At 37.6% G+C, this 21,216-nt stretch overlaps 1 protein-coding gene across 26 annotated transcripts in view; it reads left to right on the top strand.

The window, feature by feature from the left end:
* The window catches only part of SORBS2 (sorbin and SH3 domain containing 2), a 145,061-nt gene that overhangs the window by 79,165 nt on the left and 44,680 nt on the right, over window positions 1–21,216 (top strand). For 14 of the 26 annotated variants that reach the window (XM_054514693.1, XM_054514689.1, XM_054514694.1 and 11 more), the window contains 6 exons: window positions 5,330–5,815; window positions 9,555–9,699; window positions 11,987–12,162; window positions 17,403–17,469; window positions 18,279–18,323; window positions 19,500–19,683. In XM_054514693.1, coding sequence (XP_054370668.1) covers window positions 5,330–5,815; window positions 9,555–9,699; window positions 11,987–12,162; window positions 17,403–17,469; window positions 18,279–18,323; window positions 19,500–19,683 — 1,103 coding nt within the window. The remainder of the gene's footprint in view (window positions 1–5,329; window positions 5,816–9,554; window positions 9,700–11,986; window positions 12,163–17,402; window positions 17,470–18,278; window positions 18,324–19,499; window positions 19,684–21,216) is intronic. The other 12 variants (XM_054514699.1, XM_054514700.1, XM_054514701.1 and 9 more) reach the window with 4 other exon arrangements.

Here is a 21,216-nt window from a genome sequence, read left to right as displayed (position 1 = left end):
TAGAATCTTGTTTAGTTTCACTTCAAGCTGTAAAATCAGAAAAGTATCTGTGGCTTATTTGGCAATTCTGCACTTAGTTTTCTGCTTTCTCCTTGATTTCAGGATGTGGGAAGCACTATCAGAAATTTGGTGACTGGGTTGCTCTGAATAAAAGGAGAAAAATTTCACTTGATCACAGAGATCATTAAGTCATGTAGCCATCTTTTCAAGCTGTATCCCTTTATGGATCTCTTATCTGCAAAATGCAGCTGACATTTTCTGTGATGTTAAATTTTGAAATAAATTCTAATGAAGGGGGGCGTATTTGGCATCACAATTGAGTGGTGGAGCCAGTGGGTTTTTGTAGCTCCTTGCTAAAATACGTACCAAAAACTAGAGTACAAATCAGCATGTGAGATTGTGTAAAAATGTGCATCAGGTGAGTTCCCAAAATGAAGATGCCATGAACTAAGATTAGAAATAAAGGCTGCAGCTATATGTTTAAAAAATATTTATTTTCTGACTCAGGTCTCAGTTTAAAACCTTGAAACTGTTCTAGCTAATGCCAAATATTAAGATCCCTTTAGTGCTATATATCATAGTATTTGCAAAGGTCACAATTTCTCTCACATAGAAAATTAACTTTCATGCAGGATAGTATTTTCATTTTTTAAATTATTTTAGATCTGCAAGCTCTACAGGACTTTGTGTAGGAGTTAAAATACTTTTTTACCTGCAGCTTATAAGTTGTATGTCAAGCTCTGTCCTCAGAGGATGCTCTCAGACTGTAGATTAGGCCTGTCAGCAGTGTTTAAAGTTGCCAGAGTAACTCTCAAAAACCAAATAGACTTAGAAAGGTGCAACTCTCCCTCTGCATCTGGGTTTATGTATGTGAAGGAGAATGAGGTAAGATCAGGTAATTATCTCTTCTTAAGAGATAGTAAAGAAGAAATACTGTGCATGTGGGTTATCTGTGTATAGCCAACATGTACAACTGTATTTTGTCACAAAGTATGGAAATATACAGCTCAGAGGGAGCTTGTGTGGTCCAGGTTAATGTATCTTGCTGTTTGTGCTCCCATTTGCACTGAATTTCAGTGCTTATCTGTTGAAACTTTAGGAGCAAGCAGAAGTGTGCTATGACTCACTGAGTGACATTTTGTAAACACTCCTACTCAGAGAAAGGTTAAACGCCTTAAAAGTATATATGAAAATAGAAGCATTCAGGTTACTCAATATTGTTACATTATTACAGTTCCAAGAGATACTGCTTCTTTGTACCACACTGCAGATACAGGAGCAATGACTGTATCCATCTCAACAGAGAAATTGGCATTTCCTAGTATGAAACCAGTAGAGGTAAATTTTATTGTCCAAGTTTCTTATAAGAAGAAGTTATAAACTGATGAAGAATTCTGAACTGCATCTTCAGAAATAATCACCTCTTTTTTTTTTTAATTACTTTGTTCCTGGGTTCCTAAGTGTCCTGGTGTTCTAGATATTACTCTCTGAAACTGAGGTTGCAAAGCATTTTTTTTTGTTATTTGAATTCCCCAGATGAATTGAACACTTGGTTTAATCCTGATGTCCTGGAGGAGTAAAACATCTATAGCAGATGTTTATGAAAGTGTTTCTTTTGACAGCCTTATAGCTGTAGAAATGTGCATCAATGAAAATAAACACAGAATTTAAAAAAAAAGTCTAAATCAATTCATCTAGTACATTTCTGAGTTTTAGGTATTGGCAATATGTAGAGTGATATGGAACAAAGAGAAAACTGGTTTCAGCATTCTGGGGACAGATGTGAAGTAAAGAAAATTTGGCATGTATTTTTCATTTTAAGTTCTGCATTACTAGTATTGCTTTAGACAAGGGCTGAACTATACCTCCTTATACTGAGTTTAGAATAAGAGGGCTAGGTAGAAAAATGGGCATTGGAATATAATTTGCAGCATTAGTTTGGACATTTTGAAATCAGCTTTTAATAATTAAAAATAGAGGTATTTTTACCCATTTATGCAAATGTATGGGTGTAATTTGATTGTTGATTACTAAACTCTGCTATGTATTAACACAATGAATTTATTCACTTATCTCTGAGTCTCCTTATCTGTGTCTTGACTGTTGAAGCAAGGCCAGGACTCTGGTGTCATTAATCTCACACCACTCCCCACATATCTTGCATTAAAACAAGAGATGACTGATTTTGAGACCCATACTAGGGTCAGCTGTTTACTTTATATGAATTGGATACCAGCTGTGTTCTTCAGGCCTGACATTTTACTATTTGATGGAAAGGAAGCATTTCAAAGGACCAGCAGATGTCTGCAGCAAAGGCTGCTCTTCAGACCTTCAATTCACATCAAGACTGATGACATTTATCTGTCTCTCAAGTGTTGCTCCACAACCCAAGACAGCCACAGTCTAGCTGGTTTTTCATCATTTTAATTGATTAAGTATTTGTTGGGCATTTAATCTGCCTGACTTCTGCTAGCATTTGTGCTGCTATATCAATAACAAATCTAATCTGAAGCATGCTGAATGGAGCCAGTGTTAAAAGTTTTCTGAAATGCCTTCAGCCTTGTCTTTTTCATATTTTTCACACTGAAAAATATAAGAAAATATGATTCATAGCTGAGATTGCATGCACAGTGAAAAGTATGGATCAGTAGTAACCAGTTGTATGTGTTTGAGATTACCAACATTCCATGTCTTTTTAAGTGATTTAAATCAGTTTTCAAAAACAAGGCTGTTTTAAATCACAATTTCAGCCACTCTTTCCCACAGAGATGATTATATATATGACAGTATTCTAGAGCCAGGCAGAATAGAAGTTCTACTCTATAAAGCCAAGAAGCTTTATGTTGGGAATCAGCTCTTAGAATTGCTGCATTCCTTCTGTCTGCATTGTAAGAATAACAACTTTATATTCTTTTTAAGAATTTGGCTCAAATAATCAGCTATTATTTGCCAATCACAACAAATTAAATTCTTTAAAATCTCAGTTTCATTAGCTCTCTGGATGCACCCTGAATATCTGTCCTTGTGTTGTCTATCCCTTCTTTTCTCAAGCATGCAAGAAATCTCCTCAGTTCAGAGCCAGAAGGTTTACTAGATTTCTCAACTCCCCAAGATTTCCTGCTATTTTAACAAATAGAGATTAATTTACACATTTTGGCTCAGTCATATGTAACTTTTCTTCTGGGGATGCTGAGAGGATAAGTGGTCTCAAGAACTTCAGAGCTTCTTTTTGGCTCTGCCTCATAATTACAGCATGATCTGGTTCTTGTCTTTTGCTGGAGATCTTGATATGATCATCTGATGACATAGATGTTGAAAATCATCATGAATGATGATTCTGTCTCCCCTTATGTACCTGTGAGGTGAAATTGCAGTTTCTTATATGTGTGTGTAAATGCTAACATCTTAAATGTATTATGCTGTATAATCATCCTAATTTTTCATGACATCATTTTTAATAGTAGTCCATTGTTCTTTTGAAGTTTCCATTGGCAAATTAGTTCTCTATGAAAATACTGTGTCCTTTTACAGTCATACACTCAGTTATTGATTATTTTAATTAAGAGGTAATCTGTTCAGATCTCCTCTATGAAAAGATTAAGTTGGGGGGTGTTCAATTGTAGATTTGAAACATTGCTGTGAATAAGATTTGGATTTTAAGCTGTTTGACTAAGTTTCTTCACTGTTTTGACTGCAGATTTTAACAGCAGCTTTTGCCTATTGTTGTGTACCCTAGAGATCCAATGATGCCAAAGATTTATTTTTAATCAATTGGAACAATTGATAGTAATAAATATCTGTTCGCATACTTAAGATTATTTTCTGTAACTCTTATTTATAGGGATGGTCCCATTGACCTCAGTAAGGTTATTTGTGTAAATTCTAGTTGATCTCAACAAGAATTATGCAACTGGAACCCCAGTGACCTCTTGTAAGTAGCATAATCTGGGTTGTGTTCCAAGTCTTCCACAAGGGCTTTAGAAGATATTTTCAGATTTTGGATTAAAATGCCAAAATGGCATTTTAATCTGATGGCTTGAAACATTTTTTGAATGATTAAAGACATCTGCCTAGTCTAAGCATAGGAAATATCCATATTACTGATAACAAGGTGATATGGATGACTGAATGTTTCTTTTTATAGTGGTATTTACTACATATAGTGTCTTACTGTCCTCTGTTTTACATAAATTTAAAATCCCAAACACTCTTTCCCAGTAGCTTTTCCAGATGTCCTCAGCCCTATCAACAGTGAAACCCTTAGTGCTGAAGTAGGCAGCATTTTGAATACTTAGGAATTAATGGAAAGCTTGTGGTTTAACAGGCAGTATAGAAGGATTTGTGTAGCTGTTTAACAAATACTAGATGCCAACATGCTTTAGTTCAAAAAGAAGTTGCAGATGCAAAAAGCCAGTTGCAGGGCTAGTTTAAACTGAGTGGCCTGTGACTGATTTGAAATGACAGAACATAAAGCTCACACATTGTGTGGCAGTTTTCAGAAGCACTCTCATGAGATTGTTCCCTTCTACTTTTAAGGAACTGTGCTGAATCCAAACTGGCATGTTTTGTTTCAGTATGTCCTGTTCTTGTGTTCCCAGTCTTTGTTCCCCAGATTTATACCAGTTACCCTAACAATCCTTATGTCTTCTAATGTTGAAAAGACTTCTATGCATACCCTTCATAGAGTAGGTTGTGACAGGGTGCTTCCAGGGTGCTTGGAAATTCTAAGATCATCCAAATATTTTCATTAGAGAGGCAGTGGAGAAGTTGTATTCAGTCACAAGAGGCAAAAAATTCTACCAGCTATTACTTGCAGATCATATGAATAGTCATTAAGTGTGTTCCTGTATATCTGGCAGTCCTGCTCATCTTTATATTACAGTTAATTTCAAAATCATGCCTATCCTTGACAAAATAAGTGTCACATTTACCGAGATCAGACTTGCAGATACATTTTTACTTTGAAAACTACATGGACATGACATTCTCTAGCCTCATATATATGTGAAGAATCAAATAGTGTGACCCCTTCAATGCACAATGGAGATCATTAATATTGCAGTACATTATGAATATTCATCCTCAGCACACTATGGTTTCTGGCATTGCTTCCACTAGTATTTTATGCATTCATTTCTTTCATGTTGTCCTACTCTAATATAGAGCATGGTTGATTTATTTCCTAATCTTTGTAAATGTGAACTTCCTTGGGTGGCTGAAAACCTTACACTTCTGTAATCTCCCTACACCCAGCAAGAGGCAAAGGGAAAAGTTCTTTATTCATTAAGTAATCTGTTTCTTTTCTTATTTTTTTTCCCTCAAATCTCAGCTTGGAAACCAGAAAGTAACTGCCCCTGTGATGGAGGTAAATGCTTCACAGACACACAGACAAACAGCAACAGAAGCTTCTCCACTGCCTCTTCCTTCTCCTGTGGTACCAGTTAACAGAGCCTCTTTCTCACCAGACAGTGGCACCCACCCAGTACCATATTCCTTGCCAACGCTTGATGATTTTTTGCCTTCCCTCTTTGATCAGAGCCCAGCCCTGTCCCAGTGTCCATACAAATGCCCGTTCCTGGCTGCTGCCAGTGCTGCCCCCAGGAACAGGAGCGAAGCAGCCTCTGTGAGCACAGACTCTGCCATGAGCGAGTGCTCCTCGCGCACGCTGAGCGAGTGCTCCACTGCCATCCTAGATGAGCTGCAGACTTGTAGCTATGATACCACTGACTGCTCTGAAACACCTTCCCCAACCCTGAGCCAGATGTCTGCTGTGTCAGATGGCACCACCTTAACCAACACTGCTGCCACCTCTCATGTAATTATGCTTCCTTTTTTCCTCCTCCATTTTGTTCAAACAGGTTGTCAGAGGGGAACAGAGTTCGACCTTGTCTGTTATCCCATTACACAGACAAGTATTTTGGTAGTAATTTTCCATGGTCACAGTCTGACAGTGTTTTGTAACAGTTGTTAAAAAAAAAAAGTCATTGGCATAGCAGATTTGGGAGTACGAAATGATTGCTGCACAGTTGTGAGAGGTCAGCTAAGGTGTATCAAATGCTTTGCTTAAAAAAAAATCAATTCAAGAAATACTTGTTCCAAAGTATTAAAAGCAAGCATTCCATGGAGTTTGAAAAAATTTGTTTAAAATATTGTTATCGGTTTACAGGTTTTTGGAGTCTGGACTACCACCATTTTTGACTTACACTGAGATGCAGACTTCAATAATGTTATTTGTAAATTCATAGTAAATGTTCACAGTATTTATTGCAGTTTTTTCCCCAGCCATGATGACTGCACAAAACTGGTTTTCTCTCCTCTAATTAACCTTTTCCTTTCCTAAATACAGTTTCTTATAGGACTGAACTGCATAAATAATCTTGAACTATTCAAGTGTACTGTTACTTTTCTCTTGGTTAAGTCAAGGGAAAAACCAGTATGCAGTTAGACACTTTATAGATACATTCAGTTTTCTGTACCTTAGTATACTCATATGTGGGGAGAAAGAAGGTATGGAATCTGGGTCAAACCCAGATCACTTTTGATTTCTTTTGAGATTATCCACATGATTAAAATGAGTCAGAACAAAGCCTTCATTTAAATTGAGCAATTCATTGCTGAATTGCAAAACAGAGAGATGTTCTGAATCCAAAGTTTTACTGGGTCACAGCAGTGTTCAAACTTTGTATAAATACTTCAGCATACAGTAATTTTCAAGCCTGAAAAGAACAAACAGTATATATATTTTTTTAAGCTTTGTGTATAATTTATAAAAAGCATTTTGAGTCCAACCTTGCACATAGGCACCTGGAAAGCCAATGATTGGTTGTCATTGCTCTGGATGCTGCTAAAAAATACTAATAGCAGTCATGTAAAAACTTTAATTCTTAACTTCTGTAACACAGCTCTGAAAACACTGGGGTTTCTTAAGAATCATTACTATGAATCTGCATAAAACACAGTAATTGTAGCCAAAGATACCATAAAAAGTATAGACTGGTCAGACAGAGTCACCACATGACCATTTACTAGCTATGGGAAGCATGGAATGTTTACATTTTCTTGTAGCCTACTTCTAAAATTGTCAGCTAATTGTATTTGTTTTCTTTGAGCATCATTTTTTGCAAGCTAAAGTGAGCAGTTGGTCCTTTTGTCTCTTTTTGGGTTAGTCTCCCAGTAGAAGGCTATGTAATGGTCAGGTCTGACCATCACTTTCTCTTTTACACATGGCAGTGATGAGCATAATGTTTGTTCACTGTTAATGGACAAAGCCAAATGAAAAAACACTCACCCAAGAGCAAAAATCACCAAGTAGTCCTAAGAACCCCACAGAAATTAAACTGCTGGCAAAACCCAACTCTGCAGTATAGAAAAGTCATCATCTCCACTCTCTGTAGAGAAAGGCCAGATGGCTAAAAATGCATCCATGAAATGAAAAACATCTTGAAGGATTTTACTTCCTTGTAAAATCTGGGAATAAACTCTGTCACCTGGACCTAAAGTGTCACATTCTCAGATTGAAATGTCAGTAACTACCAAATTATTCCAAGGGAAGAAAAGGCCTTTGAAATTTTGTTGAACTGTCTTCTCTAGCTAACCTTGTAAACAGTGCAAGATGCAGCAGATGAACAAATGAAATAGCCACCTTCACAGACATTTTCCGCAAGGAGAAAATCATTAGAAACTAAAAAATTATAATTAAGCTGAGATCTTATCTAAGACCTTCAGAAGCAAACCCAGAAATGTCATGAACATGCCACATACACATTTATGACTGATGTCCTTCCACTACATGTATGGGTCCTGTTTTCATGATATTCTGTACTACTTAGTGTAAATGCCTTGCTGTCTAACTGAGCTATTTGGTAAAGTCCTTCTCTGGAATATCTCAGTCTTTTATTACAAAAATTCTTAGCAGTCTGCAAAGAACTCACACCAGTTCTGCTCAGAGAAGCAAAAGCCATAGTAAATAAGTAAGAAGGTGTAAGGCTCTGCACATAGTTGCACCCTGCCTTCCCTAGAAACAAGCTTTCCCAAAGATAATATGTAGGAGAAGAGAATGGGTGAACCCCTGAAGCAGAGGAGAGATAGCTGGCCTCAGTTTGAAAACTTATCTGAAAACATGCGTTCATTGAAATGCTGTCTTTGAGTTCTGTAGCTTTTCTATTCTTCCATCTCCAAAGCTGGGTTTTTTTGCAGGAGAGGGTCATGGAAGAAAGCCAGCCTACTTTTGGTTCTGGAGTTTATTAAGAGAGGAAACATTTACACACAAAACTTTCAATGGAGACATCACCACAACAGAAACTGTTCAGCTCATTTCTGAAAACAGACATCCTTAAAATGACAAACCCCTGAATGCATCTAGGAGTTCACATAATGTCTGCATAGGACCCAGAAATGTTTTTTCTCCCTTAGCTATGGGAGGCCAAGATGTTAAAAATTTCAAATCAATTCAGTAATCTCTGGAATATAAATGCATACAGAAGGTCATGAATATTTTAGTTTTTATTTGTAAAAATAATATGCATTTTAATGTGTTTTTATTTATGCTTTGCTGCTTCAGGTAGTCTCTTGTTTACATCTGCAGCATGTTTTAGTTCATTTGTTATATAAAATTGAGCCAATTTTGTAGTTCTTCTAATTCAGATTTAAAGAACAGTTCTGCATTAAAGGAGATGTTGCAGAGAGCTTTGCTTGCTTTTCTGCTGAAATATTCACTGCCCTCTTACTTCATTCAATGCTTTCTCAGCATCTCAGTTTTGATTCTTTCAATACTCCCTGTAAAAGTGATGCAGCTCCAGTGCAGGGATTCTAAACCTGGGGGCAGATAGTTTCCTCTTGTGAAGTGCCTCTAGTGACTAAAGCCTAAATGGCTTTACGTGCTTTCTGCTTTTTCCAGTTTGCTTAGCTCTCCCACTTTTGATTTTGATTTTGTTCTGTCATTTTGTGATTGTGGGTTGTTGGGTTTTTAATTGGTGCTATTTATTTTTATTGTGATAGATTACATATCAGCATGCCACAGTCACTCCAGCTGAGTTCCATTTTTTAAAGAATTTTTTTTCACTCTTCTCAGCTAGTCTTAATGAGACTTTTCCCTTCAGTCTGCACAGAAGTTCCCATTAATATCCATAATGCTTGAGTATGTGCACTAAGGGAATATGTCTCTTGGTGTGAGGAATCTGTGGCAGACAGCCTTTGTCACACAGTGTTGGGAGCTTTTACTGCCATCTTCATTTTATATTGCTGTCAGACATCTGCAAACCTTGTTTGTGCCATCTTCATTGCCTTGACCATGATCTCTGTCACCTTCCCAAAACAGCATGCGTCACAGCCAGCACAGACAAGGAGGGAAGAGGGGAGGTACAAGGTATATAAGGGCCACACTCTGCTCCCTTTGTGATAAGCTTTGTGTTTCAGTGAATGCAGATGCGATTAGGCTGTGTACCTGACAACTGGGAATTGTTGCGTGGATGACAGTCTTGCATCACTCTTTCTTTGGGATTGCAGTTGGAGAGCTTTGTCTGTAGTTTAATGGGATATTGTTTTGTCTCTCTTAGGCTCAGATCACAGTGAATGGGAATTCTGGCACTGCTGCCAGCCCAGTGAGTCACTTTCAAAGGCCTTTTTCCCCTTCTTCAGCTTACCCTCCACCAGCTTCACTCAATTCCAACATTGTTATCATGCAGCATGGCAGGATGATGGGTAAGCCTCACACAGAATGTTTGCTTTATACATTACACAACGAATTCTGATTCATGTGGTAAAGACTGCAAACAATTGCAGAGTGCTTCACGTCCATAATGAAGGTATTGTCTATTCATCTACCTTGGGAAGTAAATGCAAAAACATAATAGCATTCATTGTTAGGTACAGCAGTGATCCTGAACTGGAGTTACTGTTAGGTTTTATAACCTAGGTGTGTGAGCTAACGTCTTGCCAATTTTCTACTGGCTTTACCAAGAAAAGGGCATCTATCCAAATCACTCAACCTGTCCAGCCCTTTCAGATTTTGCCATAAGAAACTGAGGGCCCACTTTGTACTTTGCTCCTCCCTACAACTTCCTTAATTCTTCAGCAGAAATACTGTCAACAAAGGGAGAGGCTCTGGGCTGTTAAAAACCTAAAGCCACATCAATCTCAAACTTGTTTATGTATTTTTTTAGAGCATCTTTAATGTAAAAATTAAACACAAACCAAGTACTATCAGCCTTAGGCTCTTTGCCAGTCTTATCCCATTTTGCCAAGAGAATAATTTACTTGCTTTTTCTACCAGTGTTGTGCATATTTAGAAAAGATTATACATGCAAAATAACTTGAATGTGGTCCCACAGTTTACACTTTTTTTTGTGCTTGCAGGGAAATTAGGTGACAGTTCTTGCTCTGAGACATCTTAGACAAATGCTGCTGTCATCATAGTGATAAGTACAAAACTGTATACATGGGTTACTCCAAATCCCAGAATTCTAGAGTTTTTGAGTGCTTCCAGTTTGCTGATCTAAAGATCTATCAGTACTGGTTTGGATGTACTTAAAATATGTATTTTCCCAAGACTTTCACTCTTGTAAGATGCTGAAGTTCAGTGTTCCAAAGTAAAAGCATGATTTAATTCTCTTTGCTCAAGTAGAAATCCCCCTGATGGCCTCAGTTTGAGGCCTATGAAGAATGAAGGATCAAATCCAAAATGTTTTCTAAATTTAACATCATGCATTTTGGGAAAAAGTTCCAAATATTCAGACATTTGCCACACAGAGTTGCCCCTCGCCATATATGTGTAGCACTGAATTATTTACAGGATTTCAGACTTGAGTAAACAGCTGAAACAGCCATGCCAAATCCAGCACTGCAATGGGAGTGAGCAGAAATATTCAAATTAAAATTAGAGCTTTCAGTCACTGGAGCTCCTTTTACTGAGGAGTCACTGAGGCTCATATTACAACTCTTATTTTTCTTCAGAATAATCAGTGGATATTAATGCCACATGAAAGTCAATTTTTATTGTCACCATTAGTGTTAGAACATATATTTTTACTTCCTGCATTCATTTATTCTGCAGCGGAAACATCTCACTTTACCTGAATTTGCAAAATAGAGGCTTTGTAATAGCAGCCCACTAATTTACTGAAACCTGCTTGAAGGCTTGGAGGGCTCTTTTTCCTGTACACAGGAAAGAGTGTATTGTCTGCAGAAGTACAAATTTTCATGTCACATCCCAGCACTGAGGTGTTTCTTGTTAAGTTTTGGTTAAGTTTTAGAAGGAAATGGTAATAGTGATGTATTAATTTCATTAGTTATAAAGGAAGATTTAAGGGGGAAGGGTAGAAATATTGTAGGTCACCATAAAACAGTATCAGCTTGAACACTTCACCTGAATTACTGTAGGTGGATCATCAGATTGCTCTACAGGTGCTGGGTTACAAAAACCATTTTTATGGATTATACATGTAGTCCCATAAACATATCAACACATGTTAAGAGAACACTATATGTCAGGATTTTTTGCTTTAAAATATTCATGCATCAAAACTTCATGTTTCTTAGCATGTATGACATAAGTTTTTGTGCAAGGCTGTCTTCTGTGCTTAGGGAGCAGCAATTTTCTATAGTTTGCTAGGCTTGGTGGGTGGAAGTTTTGAAATTATGTCACTGGTTTCCAAGGAACGGGTAGAAAAGGTGCAAAAGTTTGATTTATAGGAGAAGGGCTGCGGCTGCTGCACCTTTCTCAACAGATCTTGCTATGTTTGTGGGTTTTTTTTCTCTTTTTATTGAGCAAGACGTTTGTCTGGTCCTTAAATAAGTTATAATTCTGCATTAAGTAGTGCATTAAGTAGTGCAAATCCCGAGTTAAGATGATATTTCTTTAAAAAAATGTATATGTATGTGATTAAGATTGTCAGCCTTTGTACAGTGTACTGAAATGGGGAAGTATGTTTTAACTGCCAAGTATGATTATTGAGTCATTACACAATTTTCTGTCATGTTATCTTTACAGAGTCCACAGAGACATACTCACAGCATGTTCAGAATGTTGGCACCACCACCACCACCAGTACAATACCAATCTGTAGATCCTCAGAAGAAGAAAAAAAAATTACAGTAATTAAAGCTCCACATTATGCAGGGATTGGCCCGGTAGATGAATCTGGAATCCCTACAGCAATTAGAACGGTAGGAAATTCTGGGAAATCTGTGTATGAACTCATACAATGAACTGATTGTTGGTAATGGGTTTTTCACATTCTTCTACTCTTATATAATTTGGAATAGAGCGTGTGTAATCAGCAGCCTTGTGAATATAATATTGTGTGTTAACGAAAAGGAGAATGCTGATGGGAGCATAATTGGGCAACCTCATGTTTCTAGTTTAATTAGAAGTAGCCAAAATTTTGTGTCTTTCTTGTGTCTCTTGTAGTTCTTGCCTTTTGGAGATGCACAGTAATTGCATTTGGTTTATTTCTGAAATAAAGCGTATGCATACTATATATATATATGTATATATGTGTGTGTGTGTGCAAATAATCCTATGTACATCTGTGTGTATATGCAAAAATCTCACACCTCTGCATTTTTTGGGGCAGTGTTCTCATGTCATCAGGGTAGTGTAGAAATGTGCAGTTTTGTTCTGCTGGCAATCTAAGGGAGCAGCATTTTTGTGACAGTGCAGTAAATAATCCTTGTGCCCTTGAGTGACACATAAGCGAATAGCTGGGGAGCCCTTTCATTGTGCAGCCCCGTTCTAATCATCTGCCACTGGTCACTGCTTGAGTGGTCCCAGGATGTCAGACTGAAGAGTTTTGTTTTCACTATGCTGAAGCATTCTTTCCACTCTGCTGTCAGGGCAGCCTCTTCTGGCCGCTCCAGAGAGCGCAGAGGCAGCTGCACTAGGTCTGTAAAGGCAGCACTTGCTGGCCTCCCCAGCCAGAGAAGAACTGCTGTGCTGGACGGACAAAGGGAGAAGAGTGGGAGCCAGGATGAAAGCGGCAGAGCCCTTGCAGGTGAAGTCTTAGTGAGGTGCAGGGATGTAGCAGCTGTTGGATGTATCCTGTCTGCCAATATTGACATATGGGGGGCTATGTTGTATTGCCAAGAATTGCTTCAAGGGACTGAAAAATTAGAGGGTAAACCAGGAATTAATGGAGAAAATCAATAGGAAAAAATCTGGATAAGTGGTAAGATGGGGACAAAGGAATGGGGGAGAAACTCTGGCATTTCTTGCTTTATTTATGACATTAAAAAGTTATATGATCAGAATCTTTTAAAAATGAAGACATTTCTTTCCAGCAGTGCTCTAGCTTTCTGTCCTCTTTTTAAGTAAGTAGTCCCTTTGCTTTATATTGGATATGGTAATTGGTTTTGTGCTTTTTTAGTAGCAGATTGTTCTAATAGGGAGCATATCAGTTATATAAGATTATAACAGAAGTCCCCCTTAAGTGTGCCTAATGAAGCTGGCGATTTGCCAAACTATATTTAACTTTCAGGTTCTATGATCTGAGTCTTTCAGATTTTCTCCTAAAAATATAATTCAGTTTGAATTAGGACATTTTCCTGCTGATTTTGCTTTGATTTTTGGTGTGTTTCAATTTCAAGAAACCTTATAGCCTGTAATCTTGCTATTATAGAAATAATTCTCACAATCAGATAGAGGTTAAAGCTTTGTGCTAGCATGTGTATGTATGAGTGTATCTGATGTGCCATTTTGCATCCTTATTCTGCTTCCTTAAGGCATAGCTGGTAGTAAATTTGTTTTCAAGATACTTATTTGAGATTACTTTATAAGTGTGCACAAGTGTATTTGAGCCCTGTGTATCCCAGCTGAGCAAGAACAAAGTTGGTATAGTTGTCAGCAAGACTCAAATATGCTGCACCTTGCAAAACTGCTAAAACTGCATTTTCCATTAATAGTAGAAGGTAGAGTATATCACCTGCCCTTTCTCCAAGGTGAGTGAGCAATCCAAATAGGAATCTTCTCCCAGAAGGTTCACCCTCAGTCCATCTGAAGAGAGAAGTTTTCAAATTAATTCAATTTATCATTGCACATAAAGGTTAGAAGTTTCACTCTTCCCTCTTTGCAAAAATGCCTACAGTCTATCGAAAAAGCAGTAAATGAAGATTCAGGGGTGATAGGTAACACTCACTGTGTTCCAAAATGCTGTGCTGCTCGAAGTTTAGCATGTTATTAAGAACTCAGGAGTATCTGTGTTCCAGATTTTGAGTGCTTCTTAGGAGTTAAGAGATTTTGCAAGATGTGATCGTCTCCTCGGAGTCCGTCTTTACTCTTAGATCATGGTTTGAGACAGCTGTTTAGCCAAGGAAAACAGAAAGATGTTCTTTCTATTCCTGCTAACCCATTTTGTATCAGGCTTCTGAGAAGGGAAGGACTCCTATAAAGCTTTTTATTCACTCAGAACCCCTATCCCATGTTAACATGTTCCTTCTGTGCCACTTTAGCTCTTTGTACCTCTGGGAAATGCAAGTCTGAAAATTCAGATTGTTGTTAGGTTCTGCCTTTGTGCCAAGCCCTGCCCCAAAGATGGTAAAATTCCAAGACACTAAAAATGAAGTCTCTGAAAAAGAGAGGATAAAATGCTGTACAATCAGAAAAGCATTCAGTCAAATATAGCACAATTTACCACTGATGGGGACCTGGGAAAGGAAAAGCCAGATTCATGGTATGCAGTAACGCTGCACTGTTTTAGTCCATCCAAAATGAATATTTATATCTAATTATCAAAAATAAATTGGTAGACTGAAAGGCCTCTACTTAGTAAGACGGAAAAAAATCAAGTCCTGCTAAGTTTCTTTTCCATACTTAGTGGTGTAATATTTCAGCTCGGGAAAAAAAAAACACAAAAAACCAGAGGTCCACTGAAAGTCTCAGAATATTCTGAGTTGGAAGATCCACAAGGATCATCAAGTCCAGCTCTAAGTGAATAGCCCATATGGGTATGCAAGCATTATTAGCACCCTGTTCCCACCAGCTGAACTAATCTCAGGGTCAGAGAGGCCTCCTTTAATTGCATACTTCCTGATGGATGATTACAATAGTGCAGGGATTACGGACTCTCCAAAGGAGCAATTGCAGTTACTTCTTATGTCCTCTATGTGCTGTTTGGCTGATTGTTTTTTTCACATACGATGATGCCGTGTCCCAACATTTAATTGCATCAGCTGTAATATATGCAAAGCTGGATGGCATCTGAATGGCTTCGTGCATTGTGAATACTCTTAATTCCTCAAACAATTTTGGTGTGTGGGATTAGTGAATATAAATTGAGAAAATGAATTCCAAAATTAATGTATTCTACTTCTTAATCCTGTCTGGTTTATAACATAAAGCCAAGTTACTGGCTGAGGCTGAAACCCCTAGGAGGGTTTGCTGGGAAGATGATGAGAGAAAGAAACATTCAAATACCCAGAAGATGTTGGGAAACCTTCTCTACTCATGGAAGCTTCTTCATACCTGATCTCTGTGTGGGAGCCTCCTTTGACTTTGTGGAGGACCAGACAATGCTTGACAAACAGCAGGGACATGGCAGCAGTATTTATGCATTATTTGTGATTTGTTCACCTACCACTGGTTGGAAGACTCTTCTTGGTTTAATACAATCAGAAAGGCAGGCACAGTATCATGGGACTGTTGCTGTGGGAAATGAGGAGAAGCAGGGAGGTTATGTCCATCAGTGTGAATTGCTTCAGACCTGGAATTGTAAACTTTTGAGCATATATCATCCTCGAGCACTAAACAGCATACTTGTTTCAAGTCCAGCTAAATTATTCTAATCAGAGCTCCACTAGTGTAGATATTTAATACCTTTTGGGAAACAATATGAATATGACCCAAATCTGCTTCTGAATAGCTTACACTTGGCAGAACTCAGCACATTGGTAAGTGGGGGAAGGGACCTATTTTATCTTGAGACAAAACTGAACCTCCTTTACCTCTGTCTTGCAAGGCAGGCCTAGGTAAAAAGCATAATTCTGCTTTATTTTTTTCTTACCCAGGAAATCCCCAAATTCTTTGGGGAAATGACTGTCTGCTCTTATTTTAAACATTGATCTAATAATAGTAGCAATTTTATGAGAACTCAATATAAGTCCTCAAAATACAGGACTAGGCAGACATGCCTAGTCCCTCATAGTAAGAGCTCACCATTGTAAACAAAACATATTAGTTATGTACAGATGACAAGTAATCATGGCAAAGGTGGGATTTAGTAAAGATGGTGAACACATGCACATCTGTCCAGTATTCTGTAGGGAAGAATTCGTAGATTTTTGCTTTTTGTGGTAAAGAGGAGTAAGCAAAGTTATTGCAAATTTGGTACTTGCTGGTGCAAAATAATGCACTTCAAGAGAGGTCCTTTGAATTTTCCCTGTGTACCATGAGGTTTGAACATAGTGATTTTTGTGGATGCCCCATCCCTGGAGGTGTTCAAGGCCACACTGGATGGAGCTCCAAGCAACCTGGCCTAGTGAACATTGTCCCTGTCGGTGCAAGTAATGTTAGAACCTGATGATCTTTAAGGTCCTTTTCAACCCAGGCCATTCTATGATTCCATGATTCTTTGCACTAAAACTTCTGCTTTTATGGTTACTGTGGAACAAGTAAAATTTTAGCACCTAAGAAGGATAATACTGTTTGCCTTTGTGTTAATCCTTTCCTGGAATATTATCATCCTCTCAGAGAAAATTGCAGTAAGAGAAAATTCAGAAGGGTAAGAGATAAAAAGAAGCACTAGCAGGAGTCAATATGAACAGAGTTTGGGAACCTTGGGATTAGGATTACTTAGTTTGCAAAAGTAAGGATAAATATAATTTAATGAGTGAATATTGAATAAGTTAAAAAAAGTTGTCTGGAAAGGGCTTTTAAAACTGGTAAAAAGAATACTCTTCATCAACAATCCAAACATTAAGTCTGTAATATAGTGTGGTCTTACTTCTTTTCTCAGTAGTATTACAAAGTTTTTCTGCGTTATTTAACAATTATATTTAGAAAGTCATGTAAGCCAGAAATTGCCAGGGGGTCAAAAAAAGCATTCTTACATGTTTGTAATCATAACTGCTGAGGTGTTTCTATTTTCCTGTATAGAATCTAGCATTCATCATTGCCAGATATAGAGCACTAAGGTGATGAACTGTTGATCTCGCAATAATTCCGATGTTCTGAACCATTATACCTTCCCAGGATCAGAGTCCAAGACTGACTCAGTCTTCAGTGTCTTCCAGAATTTGTTACAGGAATTCCATGATAAAATGCATAAATTAATTCAAAATAAATGCCAACTATTGTATTAAATAGGGAATAACATATAATATTTCACTCCACAAGAACATTAAATGTCTGATTCGATCTGTACACATGGGTATTTTTATTTTTTTGTTAATTGTTAAAACTGTATTTTTTTCAGACAGTTGACAGGCCAAAGGATTGGTACAAGACAATGTTCAAGCAAATCCATATGGTTCATAAGCCTGGTGAGTCTGTTCTTGTCTTTTTCTCCTCATGTCCAGTTTGAGGGATGAGAAATTTTCTACTGTAGATCTCCTACCATCTGCCTTTCTTTTGGAGAACTCCAGTGTTAGAACAGCGTGGGCTAGTAAACAGGCTGGCTTAAGGAAAAATTTTGTGCCTGAATTTAATTATTGTCATAGAATATCTTACTTGGTTTTGCTGAAACTGAGCTTTGGTGACATTGCTAGCTTTAATGTCCTTTATGATTTGCCCCAAGGATGTCAGGAAACTGTGTAAATGGCAATTATGCTCATTATACCTCCAGAAGGAAGGAGACTTTATTCATCTCAGGTAGAGCTAACATTCAGTATGGTCACACAGAATGTTAGTGGGAGAATAAGAAATGTAGGCAGGAGAATGTTGGCTTACAGGCTCTAACTTGAACACTAGTCACATAGTAGATATTTAGGATTGCCTTTTGTGATAGGAACAACAACTTAACAGTCTGTAGCAGAGGAACACTGACAAAAGGAAGGAATCAAGCCTGGGAAGAGGAAAAGATCAGACAAAAAGTAATTTGCAGTTTAGTGCTAACTTAGTAAGTATGCAATATGAGTGACATGACCAGAAGATACAACACAATAAGATGGTAAAAACAGCCAAAGTATAATGGGAAGACAGAGTTTTCCAAAAGCACCTATGAGACAAAGAAAAGAAATACAGTGCTTGATTGCTTACCTATCTTTGATTTGTATTTCCAAAGACAAAGCTCAGTTTCTGTGATGAACTGGCATGTATGGCACTACTGTAACATATGTATTTCTTTTTGTAGATGACGACACAGACTTGTATAATACTGCATATGCATACAATACTGGTAGGAATTACTCCGTGTTCAAAACGACGCTTTGTTAATGTCAGCAAGTGATGGTGTAGTTAACTCTTCACGCTCGCTTTTGTAATGCTTGTAGACACATTTTCTAGTGTCTTGATTGATCTCAGTTGTTCATGCCTTTTTTCCCCAAATGAAACAAGTTTTAGTTTCATTCTTACTACAGAAATTAATTGCAGCTGTGGACCTCTTACTGTAGAGGGATACACTTAACACTGTGGTTTCTTGATTACATTGCATTTATTTTCACTAGTGATTGTTAGTAACACAGCCTTTCCTTTATAGAAATGGAAAGGGAACTACTGTGTGAAAATGAAAATATTAATTACTAACATGGAAAGACAAAAATAATGTACTGAATACACTTTAAAAATATGCAGCGAGAGTGCCTAATAAAACTGATTTTTTTACGAACTTCTCCATTTTTGTTATAGGCATTCATGTTGACATAATTTAGCCACAAGAAAAGACATACTCATCTAAGATATAATCATTGTGTCTTAAGAAGATTATACCCATATGGTAAAATTATTTCCAAAGAAAGAAAAAATGAAAGCATGAATAGACTGTGTGGAAAAAGGCTATAGTGCCTTCTGCAAAACAGCCATTCAAAATTTTTCCATTTCAGTTTTTTTTGCATTAAACATGCTTTCAATAGTGCCTTTTTCTGTGCTGTTCAGATGACTTGGTGTGGGTCAGTGTTTTGGCATCTCTTTGTACTCTTGTGATCCTCTTCAAGATATGCTATTGCCTCATCATAACAAATCAAATAGTTATTAAACAATCAAAAAAGGTGTGTTTCCTGCCTCTTCTCTATCTTCTGAACATGGAACAACTGAGCAACAGGATGAGCCTGGAGATTAATTACAGGCTGTCATTAACAGATGTGATGGATGTATACACCCATTAACTTCTCCATCAAATTAATTTATTTTAACTGCACTGCACTTTACCTATGTCTTTGTAATTTTGTGTAAAAATATATAAGAAGATTTCTAATGAGCTGCACAATACACAGCAATGTACTTTTAAAACTCATTTACATGTTTTTGTAATCTTGCCATTTTATGGAGTTACTGTGGGTTCTTGTAGCAGTCCATGTTGTGCTTTTTTAAGACTTACTCTCATGTTATGACTGTTTCTGGTTTTGTTTTATATTAGGTAGCTACAGTCCATCCTTCTCTGCTCAGGCACACCCAGCTGCAAAGACACAGACGTACAGACCACTGTCCAAAAGTGCTTCTGACAGTAGCTCCGATGCCTTTAAGGTCTCATCCCCCTTGCCACCCCATGTGCCACCACCAGTACCACCACATCGTATGAGGCAACGCTCTACACCAGAAAAGTAAGTTTGTGCATTTTCAAAAGGTCTTTTTGCTAAGTACAGTACTCCAGTTGCAGAATATAACAAGGGATAAAACAGCAGCTCTAGAATAATATGACTTCAAGGGCTTTATTCAAGGGCCAGTCAGGTGATGAGGGGTGATCTTTGCCAGGAGTCCAGGCATCATGCATGGTGCTGTCATTTCTTCAGTGTGCTAAAGAATTATTTTTTCTTATTCATGATGCACCCATGAGCATCATTAAGGATTTTTATTCTCATTAGTGGTATTGTCCTGCTTGCTGAGTTTCAGAACAGTCTGTGCTCTAGGAGCTGTCTTCAATAGTTAGTCTCTGAGTAGGGAAAGCTATTTATTGTATCCAGCACCAAAGAGAAAGCATCAAAAAGTTGATGTAATTCAAAAGTCAAGGGAGGGCAAAGCTGTACAAGAGCATAGAAGTCAACCCACATTTCCCCAGAGTTCAGAAGTGCTTTATACCCCCATTTTTTTCAATCTCTATTTTGGTAGACCAAGGCAGTGTTTACAGATTAAAGAGGCATTTTGGATATCTCATAGTTCTCTACCCAAACTCTCTGCACAAAACCAAGTCCCACTGGTTAGAGTTCAGTCTGGAAAAAGTTAATAATAAATAACTCAGGAAAGAAGTACTTACCCTTTTGATAAAAGGGTAAGTACTTGCAAGAGACCTGCACACAAATTCTGTTGACTTCAGCATGTCTGTAGGTTCTAGCTCGAGAAAAAATCTTCTTTACGTTAATTAATACTACCTGTTAATATAATAATATGCTATTATAAATCTATATGTGTGCCTATGTATATATTATATATTAAAAGGGTAATATTTTTCCTTTCATCTGTGCCTACATGCTCCTCTCTCTTGGTTACACTCAAGCAACAAAGGAGAATTTGGCCATTTCTGTCAGCTTGGATATTGTAAACATATTTATATGTAGAAATGTAATTATATTAAACAGGTTCAATTAATTAGCAATTTGAATAAAATATTATGAGGAAAAACCATACTAAGTGTTGAAAATTAAGACACAACTACGGCTTTTTGAAAAATTTCTTGCTAGTGGCAATCCAAAGTGTAGATCAGTAGATACACATACTGGAGAGGAAGATGAGATGGCTTGATGGTTACTGATTTTGGCTTCCAAGGGCAGGGCAGGTTGTCAAGAGGAAATGCTAAAGGTTACAGTTGGGCTGCCTCACAGAGGCCATGAGGCTTGAGGTTTGTTAGCAGGTCATACAGAAGTGCAGATTTTTTTAGCAGGATACCAAAATGCGGAGTTGTTTAGCTTTGATCTCTGAAGTTGTGTGAGCTGTTGTCCTGTGCTAGGCCAAATGCCTCGGTCACAGAAACTGAGGCCTGTTGCAGTGCACCTTGTCAAGCTTGGAAACAGCTGCTGAGCACTGAATTTGGCTATTTAACCTCCCCTTTTAATCTCTGCATGATGCAACATTCAGTGGAAATCTGTGTTCTCCAGGCCAAGAGATGCCAAACACGTTAGCTATGCTTTGCCCACTGCTGA

This window comes from Molothrus ater, chromosome 4 (assembly GCF_012460135.2).
Source record: "Molothrus ater isolate BHLD 08-10-18 breed brown headed cowbird chromosome 4, BPBGC_Mater_1.1, whole genome shotgun sequence".
Taxonomy (NCBI): Eukaryota; Metazoa; Chordata; class Aves; order Passeriformes; family Icteridae; genus Molothrus; species Molothrus ater.
The sequence above is the reverse complement of the archived record's forward strand: the minus strand, read 5'-3'. Positions and strand labels throughout refer to the sequence as shown.